The 15,058-nt window shown below is 44.2% G+C and overlaps 2 protein-coding genes across 5 annotated transcripts in view; both read right to left on the reverse strand.

Moving 5' to 3' along the window:
- Positions 1 to 12,506, reverse strand: part of si:dkey-178e17.1 (tricarboxylate transport protein B, mitochondrial) — a 19,190-nt gene extending 6,684 nt beyond the window's left edge. The window contains exons 1-3 of the mRNA XM_031856198.1: positions 11,405 to 12,506; positions 2,285 to 2,392; positions 995 to 1,094 (exon numbers count right to left, since the gene is read on the reverse strand). Of these exons, the coding sequence (XP_031712058.1) occupies positions 995 to 1,094; positions 2,285 to 2,392; positions 11,405 to 11,516 (320 nt within the window). The 5' untranslated portion in view covers positions 11,517 to 12,506. The remainder of the gene's footprint in view (positions 1 to 994; positions 1,095 to 2,284; positions 2,393 to 11,404) is intronic.
- Positions 12,507 to 12,589: 83 nt separating this feature from the next.
- cltcl1 (clathrin, heavy chain-like 1) overlaps positions 12,590 to 15,058 on the reverse strand; it is a 27,731-nt gene continuing 25,262 nt past the window's right edge. For all 4 annotated transcript variants that reach the window (XM_031856197.1, XM_031856195.1, XM_031856194.1 and 1 more), the window contains 2 exons: positions 14,828 to 14,906; positions 12,590 to 14,083 (listed from right to left, as the gene is read on the reverse strand). In XM_031856197.1, coding sequence (XP_031712057.1) covers positions 13,959 to 14,083; positions 14,828 to 14,906 — 204 coding nt within the window. In that variant the 3' untranslated portion in view covers positions 12,590 to 13,958. The remainder of the gene's footprint in view (positions 14,084 to 14,827; positions 14,907 to 15,058) is intronic.

Genomic DNA, 15,058 nt, shown 5'->3' on the forward strand with positions numbered 1-15,058 from the left:
ACACACACACACACACACACACACACACACACACACACACGGAGTACCAACACAATTCTTCCTCTCTGTACTCCTATTGAGACCAACGCCTGAGTTTGAGTGGCATCTTTGCTCCGCCTGGCTGGACCTGTCTCTCCATCGAACAGACAGGCTCTGCCCTCCGGCGTCACACATATGCGCACGCACACACGCACACACACACACAGACACACAGAGAGAGAAAGAAAGAAAGAAAGGTAAAGAAGTGACTGAAAGAAACGGAGAACAAAAAACTGTGACAGTTTCATTTTTCTTTGTGCAACACGTGCATGCTCACGTGCGTGTTGCACACGTGCACTGCAATTGTGCACACTTGTCTTGGAGATAAATGTCACCGCTGTGAAAGAATAATGTAATTATACCGAGGGCTAGTGTGGCATTTATGCCTTGAATTGTGGGTAATGGACTAGAATAATTGGAACGCGCGAGTTCGTGGTTCCAGGTAGAAGATCACAACGGCTCAGACAGAACTTTACTGCACACATATATACACTCTACCTTTTGAGATCATTAGAATATAAATATGGAGCGCCTTACAGTGAGTGTCATATAACCACAACGTCCCGGGTTGTCATACCTCTCTCTCTCTCTCTCTCTCTCTCTCTCTCTCTCTCTCTCTCTTTCTCCCTGTTTCTATTGAATAAAGGCAAAAATAACCCAAAGAAATATTTTAACAAAAAACAATATTAGATATAAAAAATATCACAAAATATTAAGTGACAAAAGTCAATAAAGTAGACATGGATAGATATAAGTCTTCATCTGTTACAGAGAAATACTGGAGAGCTACCCGGAAGCTATTTATTATTCAACCAATTTGTCTCTAAGTACATTTGAGATTTACTACTACTTTTTTTTATTTTATCTTGCATTAGGTAGGATAATACGTCATAAATTTGACCTGATCTCGAGTACATGTCTTTGTCGATTAATCCTTTTCAGTAATTTGACTCACCTGACTGCAGATTTGGGTATGGATCCATACACTAGTGAGCTGAGTCCTCTATACAGTCCTTTAACACCGTGACCCTGAACCGTCTGTCTCACACAGTCACCTGGAGGAAGACACACACACACACACACATTACAAAATGCTCAAAATGACATTCAATGTTAAACATACTTTTTAAAGATATGTGTTTTTTTATGAATGTAGTGCACTAATCCCAGCCACCACAGCAATTGGTAAGTTTTCCCTATAGCATGATCAATGCAGTGCTACAGTGGTCTTCATTCATTAATCTCTTCGCTCTGTGCCATCAGTATGGAATGACTCTGATAAAGATTACACCAACATCTGTCCTCCAACTGTGGTTCATCAACAGGCTGTTTTCCCCAAAACTTGCTGCTTTTCTTTGAACTTGCGTCTGGAGATATCGGTCTAGAGTCATCAGTCGAGGTTCTGCTATCGAGCCAAATGCACAACTGAGCAGAAAAAGCAACAGCTGTCTTGAGCGCTCATTAGCAGGGTCTGTGGTCCTCAGAACTCCAGCCAACATTACAGTCACACATCCTGGCTGAGAGAGTGTGTGTCTCTGTGTGTGTATGTTTACCCTGGTACGCATGGATTGTGAGTGTGCATTGGTCTGTTCTAAGTCATATAAACAAGCACAGTGACAGCCTGCCAGAATCCCTTATGTACTAGAGATGATGGGTAATTAGATAATGAGCTCCTGAGGGAGGCACAGAGAGAGGATTAAGAACAGAATATACTTTAGGAAGGTAGGTAGGTGGAAAGGCAGTTAGGTAGGTAGGTAAATAGGTTGGAAGGTAGGAAGGCTGGTAGAAGGACGGTAGGTAGGTGGGTAGCTACTAGCGTGGGCGGTTGGGTAGGTAGGGAGGTAGGCAAGTATATAGGATGGAAGGTTGGTAGAAAGGAATGTAGGTAGGTAGGTGGTAAGGACAGTAAGAAGGTTAGTATGTAGGTGGGAAGTAAGTAAGGTATATAGGTTACCTACCTACATACCTTACTTCCTTCCTACCTTGCTTGTTTCCAGTCTTTGTGCTGGAAGTGTATTTCCCACAATGTTAAACTGCTCCTTTCAAATCTTCAATTGTCCTATTTTATTGGGATTTTATTGTGTTTTTAATGCAGTCTAGCTGCAAAGATGTTTTTGTTTCCTTTATTGCTGCTTATATCCATGCCTGTGGAAACAACTTATGTGGAAGATTTTGCTTAATGAATGTAATAAAATCAATCCCACATTCAGCTCTCTGTGTATTGGCTCATTCACATCCCGCTCACCTACTCCTCTGTATTTGGGTGGATTGGCCTTCTCATCCAGTTGTAGCTGGGTCTTGACGTACTCTGTGGGGAACGTGATGCAGATCTCTATGCCACCTGCAATGCCACCTGGAAAACACAGACAGTCAGAGCAGATGTTAACGGATATAAAGAAAAGGTGTAAATTAACCTGGAGCTGAGGAAGAAGAAGGTGGCTTCGCTGACATATTGCCTAAACTTAACGCACCGGCTGCGGCCTCAAACCGAGCCTGATCCAGAGTCCCGTCGCCCTCATGAATTTGCACGGAGGTGCCATCACGTCACGGATCATTACAGCAACTCCACAAATGGCCTCCCCCTCCATAAACATTAAAAGCATCGCGGCAGAGGGAGGAAGAGTAACGAGCTGAGCGGAGATAACTCAACCGCGGCTAAACTACATGGGCGACTGTGCTGTTTGAGAGAAGAAGAGAGGCGTTGTGTGAGAAAACGTTACCGCTTTTCAAATATCCTGTACTGTTTTTAGGCGTGCGATTGTAAAACCTTTGCAGAAACAAAAGAAAGAATGGAGCAAATAAACGAAGGTGTGAGTGAGACCGCTGGAGAGTTCAAGCTTGAGACGCGCCGCGTCGATGACTCGAATAGATGAGGACAAGTGTCCTCAAGCCAGGCCGACGCAGAGCACAGACGAGTCACGGGGGGGGGGGGACAGGGCTGACATTAATTAAATTATCCGCTCAGCCTGCAGGGAGGGGCTCCATTACCCAGACCAAGACCCTCCATTAACTCAATGACACTGAGTCACACACACACACACGAGTGGAGCTGCGCATGGTGAGATAAGCACACCGCGTGGTTACACAGAAACACGCAGACGGACGAAAATAAATGTATTATCTGAAACTATATTCTTCCATGTTGATCATGAGGAATTATTATATTATGCGTATTTGCTCCAAGTCAGGAAAGTGACTCGACACGAGAACACACCGAACCCGATGAATGGGAAGTCAGAAACGTTGCATATAAAAAAAGTCTAAATCTGTCTCTCAGAGAAGTGCTTTCAACAGGAAGTGGTCGTGTTTCTGGGAATCACATGTTTGCTTTTTTAAAGAAAAACTTGCGGTTGCTCAGAAGCTTTTATTTTCCTTTATGTAGAATATGTATGAGATTAAAGCATCCTTCAAACTATTCACATGGCAAAAAAATGAGTCTTGAAGGCAGAATTTGTTCGTGCTGGCGTCTTTTATTTTCATTTATTTTACTTTTTGTGTAATCTGGCTTCACATGCTGCCAACACGACCTTTCATGGGGCACCCATGAAGCAGAGCCTCCACTTTAGGATAAAAGCATATATTTAACCCTGGACATACGTTTCAGGACTACAGGAAGATGCATAACATCGAGAATTTCTTCCTGATGTGAGATTATAATCATTGCTACATCGGCCTTAAAAAAGCCTCTGACTCATCGGCTTCTCTTTATCTGCGTCTTCTCTCCTGAGAGTGGTCTATTTAATAAGGGAAATCAATAAGGGAAAATGACGTTTACTTAAGGCTGAACAATCATCTAATGCGGTCATTTATCTCCATATGATTGTATTATGGCAAAATTGAAATATTAAAATCATGTGATTCACATTTTCGACATGTAGATGAATGACACGTTAGCGTTTACATCTAAATGTGTCACGCCATGAGATTTGAAATACCTGAGTATAGCTATTTTCTGAAAATGATAGTGTATATATTTTGATCTATACCCAAACATTACACATTTATTTTATTCAGTGTGATGAAAGTGATTTTGCCACATGTGATTTTGACTATTTAAGTATTGGGAGAACGCTGATTAATGGCACAATAATAAACTTGCTTATCACTGATTATAGCTGGATTCAGACCAATTCATAAAAACTGAGCGCCACGAAGCTGAATCATGTGATTTCTCACACACACACGCACACACTTTAACCACCCAGCCAGTGAGCTGTAAGTAAATGTTGGCCGAGCCGTAACAGGAGTCACAACGCTGATCCGGGACCAGTGGGTCAGTGTTATCTTGTAGAAGAAGAAAACAATAAACCTCATCCATCTGTTTCCAGCCGAGACGACGGCCTGAACATGAAAAACCAACCAGCAGTCTCTCGGCAACTCACGTGCACACGATCAATCCTCATCGGGAGGAGAAGCGCTTTGTTTGTCTATTCGTCCATTTCGCAGCCCACAAAAAAAACACACGCACACATATTTCACACCCGCAAACTTACAGATGACACCCTAAACGACTCCCGCGCAGCTGCCAGACGTGGGCGACGCGAGCAAAACGACCATTAATCTTCATCTCCGCGAGCTCGCTCCCCTCTCCCGTTCTTCGTTTTTCTCCCAGCGTCCATCCCGCCCCAGCGTCCCCCCCCCCCCCCCCCCAGCAGCACTTCTCCACACCGTGTCATAAAATCAATCCATCCACATAGATCCTTGACACTTGCTATTACACGAGAAGAAAATGGAAACAGTGTCGGGGAGTGATATTCACAACCAGAGGCGGTGGAAAACAGAAACAAATCTGCTTCTCGTGAAACTTCGACGAGCTGAGCAGCAGTTTAATAAATCAGACACAGACTGCATGACTTTGTGTTCGGTTTTAAAAGGTAAAACACTGTGTTCGGACAATCAATCGATGCTTCAGACATGTGAAAAATCACACCGATGTGCGATTGTTGGACGTATCATCCCAGAGGCATTCATGTGCTGCTATAACAGCCTCCCATCAACAAACTCATTAAGGTTTATCATGCAGGCAGAAACCTAACTGAGTTTCCTGTGAAGATGGAAGTTTATTTTTGAAAAGACCGTATGCATGTAACCAGTGTAAATTGTGACAGGTGCTGCAGGTTTTTGTAAGAAAACGCACGAAAAATGGAGAGAAACTGTTCGTAGGACATCATACAACCGTTGTATGATGATGAGTTGAAGGGAGGCCCTCCAACAGAAATACACACATGTTAAAAGAAAAAACCCATAATATATTAAAATGGTGTCATTGCTATAAACACCCTCAAAAAGCAAACCCAAAATCAAGCCAAAAATCGACTGATCATTTCAGCTCCACATACTGAACACACTTTTTTAATTATTTTTTTTGCAGCACAGACAGGCGCAGAGGGAGCCAGGTGTGCAGCTGACAGGGAGGAACTGTCTCTGGAACCCTGTCCTGTCTGCTTCAGTGACTCTAATGAGCATCCAACACATCTGGTCCACTAAGAAACTTCCCTTCTCTCTGGAGGAGCCGACAATCCAGCACGGTCTCTGAATGTTGCAGCTCCTAAACGTATGTGAAGCCCCATTTCCTTCAAAATAAACCTTTTCTAGAGAATTAATATTACGATTCTTACAGAGGCAGGAAAACTCAATTAATAAGCAGTTTTCCAGCGGAATCTATCTATTATTCATCCAAATGTCCCTTTATTTAGATTATTATCACTTTAAATTCTCTGGAGTCCGCGGGGTTGGGGGGGGGGGGATGTTATTAAGTCCATGTCTCTAGTCCAACAGGAGAACATAGCCAGAGGACTGATGTACTTCAAACATGAGGTGTCCTATTAACATGGTCTGTAATATGCCCGTTTGCCTCGCGCAAAAAAACATGAAAAGAATTATTCATCCGACGTCTGGCCTTGTAGGCTTCCTCTGTCCCCAGCAACACTCCCTAATGCTACGCTGATGCTTAATTACGGGACGGATGCCGATTCATTTTGCATGGGCGCAGTTTCAACTGCAGCATGTTAAAACACAAATGTGCACGGGTTTGTTTTGACAGTGTGTACAGCTGTAGGCAGGGCTGCCGGGCTCTTTGCAGTGGAATGGGTTTCCATGTTTTACATTTAGATGAATTACATCTAGAGGTTTGCCCAACAGCCTGTATATTCAGTCTGCTAATAAATCTGATTTTGGATACAATTATTAGCTTCTGAAAACTTAATTTTGGTGCATTCAAAGAAGAAAATCTAACAATTTATGATAAAATGGTTATTTGTAACTAGTGAGATAAATAAGAAGTGGACGTAGTCACAGAGACGTCATCCATTGGTTTGTGGACTGCCGTTTTCATCAAATTTGGCTTTTTGGTGGTCGCCATCTTTGCTTTGACTGTGGACATTGTGGTTTTTGGCCATCGATATCTTGGTTTTGGCATGTCGCCATCTTGGTTTTTGTTATCAGAAGTGACAGAGGGTGGAGCTTACTACATCCGAACACTGGATAAGACATTTTAGGCGTAATTGTTACAATTAACTTTCATGATCTGAAAACACAGAAAGTTCTCAGACGAAAAACACAAACAACTCCCAGACCGGACAACGCCGTGGAAACATGTCAATCACAAGGTAGCCCCGCCCTAAAGCATACCCTGCTTTATGGTCAATTTACTCTAAATGGACCATAATTTACCAAATGAACATCATGCTGTGTTGAAGAAGACTTGAAACTAGAGATTGAGACCATAAACTCATGTTTACAATGTTTACTGAGGTAATAAATCAAGTGAGAAGTAGAGTCATTTTCTCATAGACTTCTATACAACCAGACTTCTTTTTGCAACCACAGGAGTCGCCCCCTGATCGCCAGTAGAAAGAATACAAGTTCAACGTACTTCTGCATTGGCTTCACTTTTAAGACCCGGAGGTTTCCGCCTGGATAAAACATGCAAAACCTGCGGTGCTGTAAAGAATCTCAAAGACATTCACAAACACAATGAAGAAAGCCGACAGTCATGTGGGCCTTTCTGCACTAATGTCTATTTGGTTGTGCCACCACATTCACTTGAATGGGGTTTCGGGCGTGAAGAGAGCAAAAACACTTAACTTTGGGCCCGTATTGACTAGCCATACATTAACATAGAAAAATGATTCAAAGTTTAAAACGTAGACAAAACGCTGGACTTTAATGAGCCAAATGGGCATTTTGATAGCTAGCACAGTTTTCATGAAGTCCCAGATTAAGTTTCAGGAAAATTTTGGGTCCGTTTCAGATTTTATAATGGTGTGTATTGCAAGGCTCGTTAAGAGCTAGAGTGATGACATCATGGTCAGAGTGGAGCAGAGCATGAAAAGTATTCTGTGATTTTTCCAAATAAATTGCTTCAGGTCCCACAATTTTTACTCTTTATACACCAGTTTTGGTCAAAAAGCTTGGAAATGTTGTGCTGGTCGCACGCATGTGTCTATGGAATCCAACGGACTTACACATTTGGCTCAAAGAGCCACAGAGCGACATGAACTCCAACCAACTGCTCCATTAGACTCCATGTTAAATCTGACCACTAATTTCTCAAAGAAAGCAGACAGTAACAGTTTTGTATTTTGCTCTGTAGCTCATATTTTTAACACCACAAACAGAAAAACCACATCGGCGCGTTCGGCAGAGTCTTATCTCTCTCATGGTACCAATATGTTGATTGGACTCTGTGATCAGCGGCTGCCGTCATCAGAAACAGACATCGCTTCACGTGACGCAACTGAGAAAAGGTCTTACTTCTCTTAAAGAATATGTACTAGTTTCCTCTCCCCTCGCATCTCTCCATGCATCCCTGGTTGGAGGGACTGAGACGCAAGGAAAGGTTGCAAGTGAAGGAAACGGGGATGCAATTAAGAGACTTGGGATGTACCCAGACACACACGCACACACACACACACACACATGACTTGGAGATATTCAGTTACATTATAATTCTGTCTCCTCTCCCCCTCTCTCACCCACCCAGCCCCACCCTTTCAAAATAAAAGCCCCACAGAGTGACTTCTAACTGGAATGCTTGTGATGAAGCCCGTCATTTAATAACCTGTATGTGTGTCAAACATTATGATTATGTCTCCTCTCCCCCTCTCTCACCCACCCAGTCCCATCCTTTCAAAAATAAAAGCCCCATGGAGTAACTGCATCTTAACACGAAGCTCAGAATGAGGTTTGTGTTAAGAAATGTTAAGTTTAAGTCTTTCCATCACAAATACAGAAATGTAATTTCCAAAGGTATCTCTGACCCGCCTGCGTCACCTGTGACGCGAGGGACCAGGGAGTAAGCGCATCGTTTGACGAGCCCTCTGAGCCCGAGAGGAGACAACCACTCAGAGAAACCTAACCGGCTGCCCCGAGGCCAGAGAGAGAGAGAGGCGGAGCGGGAAACGTGACATAAAAACAAGCCTGTCTCAGTGGAAAATTCAATCCATCATGAAATCAAGATAAAAAATAAAAGCAATGGACTTTTCTCTCTCTGTCCATCCCTCTGCTTCCCGGGCTCTGCTCAGAAGTGTTACAAGTGAACGCGAATTGCACAGCGTCCCGCGAATCAGGACCAGAGACTCCATTTAGACCGCTCTCTCGCTCCCTCAGGCCTCAGGCAGACAAAACCCTAACCCTCCTTCCGTGTCTCAACGCAGTGGCTGCCAAGAGAGGACTTGAAAACCAGCCAATGGGAGCAGAAAGAGCTCCCAGATCTCTAAAAGCTTTGGAAATGTGTGCAACGCCCCCCCCCCCTAACCACTCTCTCCGTCTATGCCGGCCTCGTAACCCATTACGCTTTGACCTTCTACTTCTTGCTTTGTCTACCCTGAGCCTTCGGGCTCACACTCTCTTTCTCCACACAAGACGTGCTGCTAAACCGTAACAGATGAACCCTGGAGTAGCATTAGCATGTCGGAGCACTGAGAGGGGTGTCAACTGGATTTATGAAACCGCCACAGCCGGGCGAGAGGAATTCGTATCTTGACGATGTGAGTTATCGGCTGTGGCTTTTGATGGACGACTAGAAAAAAAGACAGTCGCTGAGTCATGTTTTGAACATCAAACCACACACACACACACACACACACACACACACACGCACGCACTTCTAAAGAAAAACCTTTGAAAGACTGATAGATCAATGGCTTGCTGACGGCGAGGCCGGGAGGAGTCAGAGAGCGAACAGAGTTGTGAGACGGGGTGGACGAAACCGCGCTGCAGCCGCTGCAGAAAAGAAACTGGACTGACAGGATCGAGACGAGCTAAAGGACACAGGGAGCGACGCGCGGGGCCATATCCAGTCAATCAGGCTGCACGGGAATGAAGGGGGGAGGAGAAAGGTCTCACCGCCATTGCATTTACATTTCTCTCTGGCTGACAAGACGACACCAGTCAGGAGATTTATTTTTTTTGTTTTGTTTCTTTATCTCCTCGCTCCACAGAAATCATTCACTTGAACCGTTGTTTTGATGCTGTTGTAATCGTTACCGATACACTGTGCTGAGTCAGAGAAGAAGCGACTAACGAGCTCCAGAGCATGCCAGAGAGGGATCTTTATGCTGACTTTAAACAGGAGTGAATGACCCCATCATAAGAAAACATGAATTACATTAAAGCCATTTGGGCCTTCAGGGTTAGAAACAAGCAAAATCTCCTCACACAGGTAGTTTGTTTGTTTGTTTGTTTGTGTCTTCCAAACCATGTGATTGAATGAATGAATGAATCTAAATCTGAATTGGAAGGGGCAGTGTGAATGTATAGAAATGTAGAAACACCACAGCACGCACATGTAACGTTTGACACTCGGATTAACAGGGTTAATCATTTTTCAAACATTGGCTGGTTTTCACTTCTCGAATGTGAGGTTTCGATGCCTATCTTTGTGTTATATACGATAGTAAACTAAATATTTAGGGGTTTCTTTTAACCCCTGACCCAGTAAAACAAGCAGGTTGAAGTTGTTGCCGTGGGCTCTGGTAACTCATTTTGGGAAATTTTCACTATTTTAAGACGTTTTATAGCCAAAATGATTCATCGATTGATCAAAAAAAAATGTAAATCAGCACAATAAGTCCTTATTCCTAAGCGGCAACCCTGAAACAGTGACTCTTTCAATCTCCAATCAAAAGGAATTCATTGAGAATGATGAAATATTCAGCACGGAGCCGGTGCCAGAGAACAAGGCTGAAATCAACAGAGTGCTGCCAAATAGCAGCATGAAGCCTTAATACAGGGGCACCTCTGAGAGGCTCTTCATCAGCTGGAGCTGCTGCACCCTGATCATCAACACAGGAGGGGGGGGGGAGCAGCAGGAGAGAAAGAGTGGAGTTTCTGAACCCCAGCGGGGATAAACTGATGAATCACAGGAATGGCCCACAACAAGCATGACTGAAGTAGCGCTGAACCAATAAATCAACCAATTGATCTATTAATATGTCCCTACCGAACCTCTGCAGCTCACAGTGCAAACAAAAATTTGCATTAAATGCACGACGGACTTTAAATTCAATTTGAGATGTTTATTATTTAGATTGTTAGATATTTTTAACCCAACAAATTGATCAACAGCTATACTATTTAGGTTCAGCTGCAGAATGTAGCATTGAGATGATATAATGGATTCATATTTTCCAGCACTGTCACACTGTCAACCTTGACACAAGGTCCCTTTAGTAGCTGCTCAGGGACTCTTTCAACCACATCACATGATCTTCATCGGTCGATGGACCAGTCTTTAAAGTGCTCGGGGAAGAAAAAGACAAATAGAAACTTGAACATGACTGACTTGAAGTGATTGATCAACCAGGAGTAAAAAAACAAACATTAAAGGGCGTTGCATCCTCCACGCATCGAGTCACCTAAACCGCCGCGCGCATCAATCCACTCTAACATCATTATGTCAAGTGCTCGAGAGACGATCTTTATAGACTCACGTTGACGCAGCAAATGAGACCCGATCGTGAAAAGACAGCACTGTTCGGTAAGAACGGTGTCCTCTCAGGACCGGTTCACTTCTCAGCTTCAAGTGGGGTCACGAGGTTTGAGGGCAAGTGACAGAAGTTAGTTAACAAAATGTATCAAGTCTGTTAAAATACCTCCTTCCACATAATATCTGTTGAGTTATTGACCGTACTTGACGCTCTTCCCTCTAAAGGTGTGACTACAAGTTTCCATTAACTCCACGCTGTTTTAATGGGTTTGCTCTTCTGTTTTTTTTAAGTATTTATTAGGGTTGCATCGGAAACAAGCTCACACAAAGTAGCCTATTTAATCAAATTTAAAAACAGTTTATTCAACTGTAACTTCTTTGCAAACCACTAACATTTCGTACAACTTTCCGCGTGACAAGTGAAGATGGACTTACCTGCCAGAATCGCCTTTCCCGGGTGAGTTAGTTTCGTTTTCCCCGCTGGCGCCGCCGCCGCCAGACACCGCGGTCTGAAGAAAGGGCTGATAAATGTGCCTCTATCCTGCATAATTGCCTGGAAATGCACACTAAAATATACCACCAAAAAAAGCTTCTACTCTAATTATCTATATATTCAAGTAGCGTAAGTGGCTTGAAGTGGAGCGGAGCGCGCGACACATGCACAGCTGACGTCTGGTGCGCTCTCCTGGAGGATGCAGGTGACCTGGGTTGAGACTCCAGCGGAGCTCTCTCTCTGTTGACAGTGGGCGTACACTGGGACCGTCGAGGAAGTTGGGATGTTCTATAGGCTATGGCTGTTAGTTGTAACCATGGCAACGCCGTATCACGACGGTAGTGCGTAAGTAGAGCGAACCGGAAGCGAGGAGGGGCGGCACACGAGGAGTCGTCTCCGCGTGGAACTTGGCGGCTTTTCTCCAGGAATTTATTTGTTTTAATAAACTGCAGAGCCTGTTGTGCGACAATGGGTCGATGGTTGGTGACACTCTCTGGGTGCTTGCGCGAGAGTAGAGCGGCTACTTTTATTCCACAGTAGAAGAAGACGGAGATGATGAAGAAGAAGAAGGGCGGGGCTGCAGCCTGTCTGTATTACCATCTGAATGCAGCCCAGCGGGGAGAATAAAGTCCTGTTCCCGTTATTAAATCATTTTACGACCAAAACCTTCCGCACCCCCACCCCCAGCAGCTGGCGGTAATTGGTCCAAACATGCCAGCCACGCCCTCTCCAAACAAACAAGCAGCGGCTCCTAACACAAACAGAAACCATCAATCAGGCCTTGGCAGCTCGGTTACAATCGTGTCAGTCTGGGATTTAACAAGGAAATGGGAAAAAAAAAGGGTGCAACAGGGAGAAACCACGCTCACCTACCTCCAGAAACACAGACACAACAGAGGCCCCAGAGAGCGTGCACACATATCTCCCCTGACGTGAATGAAGTAGAAAAATACACTGCGTGTTAACTGTATGTTACTCTCTTGACTCGTGCAGAAAAAGTAAGTGCCGCGCTTTCGCTTTCCGCTTGGACACCGACCACGCACGCGGTGGGACAGGGCTCATCATCAGTGCATCACGCGCGGATCGACGGGAAGTAAACAAATTAACTGTCACCGGTTGGCGCAGCCTCGCCTCAACACTTTGCCATTTATTAACCAGCTGTTTTGGGGTTTTTTTGTGTGTTTTTTCATTTTCTTACAAAATCATTATGCTTTTTAAGACTACCACACGCACGCGCACATACACACACTATAGACAGTACATCCCATAATATTTGACTCCTTTGATTAGTTAGGTGTTTCTCAATATATCTTAAATTATACAGTTTTCAGTACAATATGATTTTTTTTGACCAACTGGCACCAGGATGTGAGCTAATGCCCCTCCATCTCAAGTCTGTCTGAGCTTCATCGCTGCTTCCTGTTATGAGCGTTTCAACGTTAGTAATAACTTGATATACTTGTGTAACATGAAAATTGTGCTCCTGGTTGCAGCAGTATAGTTTGGCAGCACATGCACAGACTACAGCATTTTTTATTATTATAATAGTTATTTCACCACTTTCTTTCTTTCTTTCTTTCTGTCACAAGCATCCTGAAACTCCAGATCCAAAAAAGTCAACCGATGAGATCGACCGCTCCGACTCAGCGGGAAAGAGTTTTTTTGCGGCTGCGAGGGGACGGACATTTCATTGAGTGTCTCTTGGTTTTGGTGATGTGTCCTTTCAAAGCCTTTTTAGAGGCTACACACGCACGCACATGCACACACATACAGTACCGTAACCTCATAAATAAGTGTTCTTAATTGGTACAGCAAACACTTTGTACCTGTTGTGAGAGGACAAACAAAAACTATTGCACAGTAACCGTCTTTCCAATCAGATCATGAGACAGTTGTGGAATTAAACATTAGAGTCCTTTTTGTTGTTTTTTGCCCCCTCCTCAAAAGTGTGTAAGGCCGTAGCAGTGCTTTTACAACTCCTCGGTAACAAAGTCTCTTCCTCATCAGTGCTGAATCTCTGGGAAAAAATAAAAATACCAAAAAGCTGCTCTATGATTAATAAAGTCTACATGGAACAGCAGGACAGAGAGGTTTGGCGTCACTAAGGTTGTCCTTGGGTTTTTATTAAATTCTCTAGGAGCTGAGAGGTGACTTCATGCTGTGTAGATCAGTAATGCAGCTGTAACATCCAAGTGGAAAAGAGGGAAAGTGGAAAGAGAGGGAGGGAGGGAGAGGGAGGGGCGGGGGTCCAACAGCCTTCCAGCCCTTCCGAAGTGCGCGTGGAGACAGTAGAGGCGAAGGGTTTCTATTGCAGTTTCAGTGGCGTCCTATTGGGAATGACGGCCCGGTTGAGTTTCAGGCGTCCACCCGGAGCACCACGGTCCAGTGTGGTTCAGGTCCAAGGTGTGTTGTGTGTGTGTGTGTGTGTGTGTGTGTGTGTGTGTGTGCTAGGAGGGAGAGAGGGGGTGGGCGAGGCAGGGAGGGGGCCGGGGCCTCTTACATGTTGAAGCCGTAAGCGGGCTGAGCCGGGAAGCCGGCAGGGGCGGCGGGGTAGCCATAGCCGGGGTACGCCGGCTGGGGAGCCACCGGAGCAGGAGAGGGGGGCAACATCAGCTGCTGGCCTGATCACACAAACACACAAGGTTACATGCTAATGGTGAACATTTACATTCATGTCAGTCTTTCACCAAAAACTTAACTCTTGTTCGTGCTGCTCAAAGAGACCGTTAATAGTGATGTAAAACCAATCTCTTTCAGGCAGCAGAGGTGTGTCCTGATTTTGGAAATGATCACAGTAGAAACGCCCCTACTGAATAACACAGTTGCTGCTGGTTTCATCACAAATAGTAATATTGTAAACTGTAAAAATAGATTTGAAAAATAAAATAAAATGAATGAAAGCAAAAAGGGAAATTGAGTGTTTTCTTTTTGGGGCGTACAAAAAAAATGAACACAACATTGTTTTGGTAAAATACACATTTTCTCTCTCTGCTTTTGAATAGCAATATTATTTTTTTCCAAATACTAACTGAGTGTGGCTAAAATTTCTTTATGTCCGACTACAACAAGTAGGGTTAGCTACCCCAGTCGTGTACTTATGTGTTTTCCACAGGTCTTTGGCAAAGTTATGACTTAGGCTTTTATTAAATTGGGCGGGTGTTAGTAGTCGTGAGTGGGCTGGAAACTGGAATCTGATCTGTCAACACTGAAGCTGAAGCTGCTCTTTGCCTTCATCCAATCTGTACATCGTTAGTTAATGTTGAATTTAAATACCAACAGCCATTTTCCACACAGCTCTCAACACAGCTGGAGGCCGGAACCACAACCGCCCGTCTCTCAGGGTGACGTGCTGCCTGAAAACTTACCAAACACTATCGGCGGAGGCTCCGTCACTTCGTCCTCTTCGGTTTTCCTTTGGCTGTCTGCCTCGTCCAGTTTGTCCACCTGAGGGCAACAGAGACAAGGGAACGCATCAGACGGGGGTCGCTTGCACACAATCATTGTAGGCATCCTGCGGAAAGCTCGTAACTCCCATGTGCTCGACTTTGCAGACGGTTAAAAAATTTAAATCCAAGATTTTAAATATTAATTTAAAA

The sequence above is a fragment of the Anarrhichthys ocellatus genome, unplaced genomic scaffold (genome assembly GCF_004355925.1).
Source record: "Anarrhichthys ocellatus isolate YVR2014 unplaced genomic scaffold, GSC_Weel_1.0 scaffold17, whole genome shotgun sequence".
NCBI classification, from domain to species: domain Eukaryota; kingdom Metazoa; phylum Chordata; class Actinopteri; order Perciformes; family Anarhichadidae; genus Anarrhichthys; species Anarrhichthys ocellatus.